The sequence below is a fragment of the Apostichopus japonicus genome, chromosome 6, assembly GCF_037975245.1.
Source record: "Apostichopus japonicus isolate 1M-3 chromosome 6, ASM3797524v1, whole genome shotgun sequence".
NCBI classification, from domain to species: domain Eukaryota; kingdom Metazoa; phylum Echinodermata; class Holothuroidea; order Aspidochirotida; family Stichopodidae; genus Apostichopus; species Apostichopus japonicus.
In genome coordinates this window covers 640716-646715 of record NC_092566.1, presented here as the reverse complement: position 1 = coordinate 646715, position 6000 = coordinate 640716, and the positions used below count along the sequence as shown (strand labels likewise).

Sequence of the window (6000 nt, the reverse complement as noted above, 5' to 3'; positions counted from 1 at the left end):
ACCTTTCCGTCTTAAGTTGTTTAGAGGATCAACAATAGTTGCATAGTTTTTAACATACTTCGCACACCATCCACCTAACCCAAGAAACCGCTCAAGTGATTTCTTGTCAGTGGGGGCAGGAAAATTTGTGTGAGCTATATAGTTTGCCAAGTCTGAATTGGGGCAGAATAAGATATGAATTACATCATGTTGCAGCTCTTTTGGGTTGAATCTGATCAAATTCTTCGATTACTAAAAGTACAATAACAATACAGTTCATCAACTTTTATTTTCCACACTGAGTAGAAATCCAGGAGGGTGTGTTTAGTTGATCAAATGCAATCCACTTTAGGACTATATAAGTAATTAACAGATACAAAGTACTGGAAAAACATAACTGCTGAAAGTGTTAAACCTATCTTCTTTTGCTGCACACAGTATGAACTGAGCAGTTTGATCGGGATTGACTAACATTGGTACCTTACTCCGTGATGAGCCTGGGTTAGAAAAAATCACAGACACAGTTACAGGTGGGGTCAATGGGCATGCCTGAGGGCCTGTGGTGGGGTCCATGGGCAACGCCACGGTTGGGGTCCAGGGGTCGAAGCCCCCTGAAGCTTTGAGAAATTAGAGGTCTAAAGACAACATTTTGGTGCCTATTTTATAAAGAATTTATTAAAACACTCAAAGCAAAGTTTTCACTCAAAATGTGCACACTGAAGCCACATGCCTAGCCTGTCGTTTTCACCCTACTTGATTCTTTCAATCATGGCGAACAATACTTAAAAAGTCACTGTTCATAAAATGTACACAATGGTCAGTTTTAATCTGGAATAATATTCAGCAATTTTTGGTCCCCCTGCAGGTTTGCTATGCATCGGTAATGAATAACATGCGGACGGATCAAATGTTACAGTAACGCTGTTGTTAGAAATTCAGGGAAATTGAGAGCTGTAAATCTCGGAGGTAGAAAAGAAAACCGCGGAAAAAGCTTGTGCATGGTTACTAGTGGGTTTTTGCCCAATAATTCCATGGCAGAGGGGAAAGGGGTGGGTGGTAATCAGAGGGGATAGAAAAAAGGGGAGGGGAACGGAGAGTAGAGAAAGGGCACGAAGAGAGAGAGTTTTGAAGTAATCTGAAATATTCCGGCCCATCTTTTCCCTTTGCATACCTATCCTTGCATCAACTACATTCATCAGACTGTTCTTAAAATACTGAAACTATTCTGTTATCTCATTTCCTGTTGCTAGGTAGATTCTACATAGACCTGTGCAAGTTATCATAGTCAAAGGGCTTAATTGAAAGGTAAATTGGACAGACTTGTTTGTCACTGCAGGACAAGAGATAATCAAGTAGGATGCAACCCTTGCAAAATAGGCATAATAAATCAAATACATCATACAAAACAGAAGAGACAGATCCTCATAATAACCAAAACTTTATTCTCTCTGTACACTTCTTTCACTTAGAAGGCCAACAGGTTGGTAAAATCTTTGGAAAACACCACTCTTGGGAGCACATTATAATGATTAAATCTAAGGACAAAGATAGTTGTCATGGAAACAATCACATATATGTATGCTCAAATATAGTGAATTTCTACAGAAAAAAATTCAAATACTTAGTAGAAATTTCAATAATAGCAGCAGAGTCAAATCAATATGAATTGACAAGGTATCTACCTATATTGCATGTTTCATGTTTGCTAGTATTGCCAACAACTAAATACAGATTACACATTGCTGTATGACAATTCTCATAATAACACCTACACAAAATACATCACAACAACAACAACAACAGACAAATATGGACAAGTGATTATTTCTACACAAAGGATATTTTTTTTTCACTGGAGCTGTTTTTCTTCACAGACCAAATAGCAGTTTAAAATTATCATATACACAAAAACACAAACTTGAGCAGTAAAAGAAGAACATGTAATTTCAGTTAATGATATTCAGATATATATCATAATCAAAATCATAAACCAAATAGCCGACAACATTATCATTTGCCAAATGTTTCTATACAAAACATTATCTGGACAATCATTGAGCTAATTTGAGAATAATTACAAATAAACATGTTAAACAATGACAAATTATAGAGACAATAAACAACAGCAGAAGTAACAGATGTTAGACAAGAACTTCATTACACAGTTAACTTCCTCTGATAAGGAAAAACATAACTTTGGATATAAAATTGTTTATGTATTTGTTTTGCCAGCCTACATGGTTTTAACTCAAATAAGATGTGCCCAGAAATGTAATCCATGAAGTGGTGGAGATGGCTAATATTTATGTTTCATTCATTCAAATTAAATATACCTTAAACAGGTATAAATGATAAAACTCAAAAGCTTTACATCTCTCTATGTCTTAATCTAAAAAATCACCTCATATATTTGAATGGTTCCAATCTAAACTGGTTTCAATCTAACCAGATCTAAAATGGTTCCTATCTATTCAATGCAGTGCAGCATCACAACCTCCAAAATGCTAACTGCAGATGAAATTTGTGAAGGAAATAATAGCAGAAATTTAGCAATCAAAAGCAAATTATTTTCATTGGTGGAGGAATAAACAAGAAATAAAAAACCAAGAAAAAACATAAATACCTGATGGCAGCAACTTTGCATTAAGATTAAAAATATATTTAAAATTTGAGTTACGTGCTAAATGCACTTCCCTGTCGATATTTTCGACATGAAATGGTTTTAATAATCTCAGCATAAACTTTCAGTTAAACAACCTGTAGCAATGCTAAAAGAAATAACACATAAACACACAACATCCTTCATATAAATCTGTTTTCCTTTTATTTGATTACCATTTCTTGAACACATCAATTTAATATTCTGTGCATAATTAAATCCTGCACATTTTACAAACTTCAGTCAATTTTCTCAGCAGGTATGGTATTGATACAAGTTATCAAGGATCCTGACTTCAGTCCAGCTTCATGGCTACATTGAGGAATTTTCTGAGCTCTGCAGTGTGAACGCTCTTGTTACCTGTGGCTGTTGCAGCTGCACTACTCCTTCCGGAATACCTAAGGAAACAGTTAATGTCAAAAGTAACATTACCTAATAAATCAGTATCACATTAATGATCTTCTTGAAAATCCCAAGTTGGATTAATTCTTCCAAATGAACATTGGCTGACACCAAGTTTGAGCCTGTTCTACTTATTACAACATGATTCATTTCATTTTGCCGTTACCAAATAACACCATATTTGTATTAGCAGAATGTCTTACCTTTTGTCTTTATACTATTGGTTGTTGTTCTTGTTGTTAATTTATATATCAGGACCAACTCATGCTTAAATGACGGATTAGATTCTCTTTTTACGATTGCACCCCACATACCCTCCCCTAACCCAAGTTAACAAACGGATGGCAATAAACATTCCCACACCAAGAAATCTTTGCCCTGCCCTGCCTTTAAGCCTTCATTTATTGTTCCTGTTTGTCTGTTTTCTCTTACCTGACAGTTTGGCCTCCCATGAGGTTCTGTATCCTAGGCTGTACGTAGGTCCATGCACCCATGTTCTTGTGCTCTTCTTGCACCCACATCAATTCAGCATTACTGTACTTCCTGCACTCTGCATCCACCAAGTCATATGGGAAAGGTGAGATCTGACAAAAGATGCAGGACGAATGAAAGGTAGATCAGGAGGGGAAAGTAGGACAACTATCAACTAACTACAATGTAGTGTGCCTTCAGAGAACTAACTATCAACTTACTACAATGTTGTGTGCCTTCAGAGAACTAACTATCAACTAATTATAATGTAGTGTGCCTTCAGAGAACAAACTATCAACTAACTACAATGTAGTGTGCCTTCAGAGAACTATCAACTTACTACAATGTAGTGTGCCTTCAGAGAACTATCATCTAACTACAATGTAGTGTGCCTTCAGAGAACAAACTATCAACTAACCACAATATAGTGTGCCTTCAGAGAACTAACTATCAACTAACCACAATGTAGTGTGCCTTCATAGAACTAACTATCAACCAACCACAATGTAGTGTGCCTTCAGAGAACTAACTACAATGTAACGTGCCATCAGAGAACTAACTATCAACTAACTACAATGTAGCGTGCCTTCAGAGAACTAACTATCAACTAACTACAATGTAGTGTGCCTTCAGAGAACTATCAACTAACTACAATACAGTGTGCCTTCAGAGAACTAACTATCAACTTACTACAACGTAGTGTGCCTTCAGAGAACTCACTATCAACTAACCACAATAAAGTGTGCCTTCAGAGAACTAACTATCAACTAACCACAATGTAGTGTGCCTTCATAGAACTAACTATCAACTAACCACAATGTAGTGTGCCTTCAGAGAACTAACTATCAACTAACTATAATGTAGTGTGCCTTCTGAGAACTAACTATCAACTAACTACAATGTAGTGTGCCTTCAGAGAACTAACCATCAACTAACTATAATGTTACTTGCAATAAATTAGTTTGACATTTAGGATATTTGATTTGACCAAAACCTAAAAGAATGCGAGTTTTACAGCCTCCCAAAAACACCCTGACCGTCAAAACTTAGCCATTCATATCTGTACAAATTGTGGACTTGCTTAGGATTGTTGCTAGTTTGTAAATAGGAAGGGAGGAGAGTGGGGACAGATAGGGACACGAGGGGATGATTGAAAGTTACCTGTTCAACTCTAGCTATGGCAATACGATCTTCCTTTTGTGTTTCCTTCCTCTCCTTCAAGAGATCATAGAAGACTCTTCCAGAACAGAAGATGAGTCGTTCAATGTTAGAAGGCTTTTCTGTGGCCACACCCAGTTCTGGAATCAGTCTTTGGAAATAGGTACCTGAAGAATCAAACATAGAAATATGAAATGTCAACAGGATTATAAAAAGAAGAAACAAATACATTGCTGACAGAAATGTCCCATTTTGTCAATTTTCTTTAAATTTAACTGTTACTTTGTCTACTATTTGCATTTATTCCACATTTGGATTCCAAACCATTCCCCCCCCCCCCCATAAAAGATGATGTTTTGGAGATATGTAAAGAGACTATGAATTACTACAACATACCATGATGAATACAATAGAAAGCAATATAAATTACAACACTAACCAGGAGTTATATTAAACTATACCATTGGCAAAAGACCAAATGGCAAACCTAGATAGCAACACCATTCTTATGTGACTATTAATGACATTTACATGTACTGGATAGTGAGTTGCTATAGTGATTTACATGAGAACATGTGATCCATTGATAGGTCGATAACTCCCAGTACAATCATTAGGTATGGTGAATGAATACCTGAGAAGACAGTGGAGGGGAGGGGAATGAGGAGAGGGGGAGCACACAACTAAAACTATGGTACCTCATTCAGGAGTACAACAAGTAAAGCTATGCTTAAATCTCACCTTCAATCATATCATCAAATGACGACCGGGCTTCTGGATGCCGCAGCAAGGACTTGGGTGTGAAAATAATTGCCTGGAGATTGGAAAAGTAAACACAGATTGTCTTCAAGCTTAGTTTACAGATTTGTCTACATCCAAAAATATTCACTAAAATACATTGACAGCATTCAGACAAAAAGTAAGGTAATTAGTGTAGAATAGCTGGGTCCACTTTGGGTATCTTATTAATTTATCAATATTCTATCAATGTTAAGAAGTTTTACGATTACTCTCTCCATTTTAGTTCTGCAGTACTCAATCCTCTAGGAGAACTTCCTTGAATGATGAATAGTATGCACAGAGTTCCCTTGCAAATAAAACCTTCATTTTGGGATGGTTTGTCATTTAACCCAATACCAAAAGTTTTATCGCTTAACAAATTCAATTTTTTTCCCCAGAAAACCAGGTTGAAGTTGATACATAAATTTTTCATTCCTGATGGGATTTTCACGGAATGTTTAAGAGCATCTTATCTTTTCTTCAATCAAGTTTTGGTAAAAACAATGCTGGCTTGATCTTGGCTTTCAGATACCATATCTGAGGTTTGTCAC

The 6000-nt window shown here is 36.3% G+C and overlaps 1 protein-coding gene across 2 annotated transcripts in view; it reads right to left on the bottom strand.

Moving 5' to 3' along the window:
- Nucleotides 1-1400: 1400 nt before the first annotated feature.
- The window catches only part of LOC139968565 (2-oxoglutarate dehydrogenase complex component E1-like), a 48471-nt gene continuing 43871 nt past the window's right edge, over nucleotides 1401-6000 (bottom strand). For both annotated transcript variants that reach the window (XM_071972654.1, XM_071972652.1), the window contains exons 18-21: nucleotides 5411-5483; nucleotides 4673-4836; nucleotides 3473-3624; nucleotides 1401-3036 (exon numbers count right to left, since the gene is read on the bottom strand). In XM_071972654.1, the coding sequence (XP_071828755.1) occupies nucleotides 2934-3036; nucleotides 3473-3624; nucleotides 4673-4836; nucleotides 5411-5483 (492 nt within the window). In that variant the 3' untranslated portion in view covers nucleotides 1401-2933. The remainder of the gene's footprint in view (nucleotides 3037-3472; nucleotides 3625-4672; nucleotides 4837-5410; nucleotides 5484-6000) is intronic.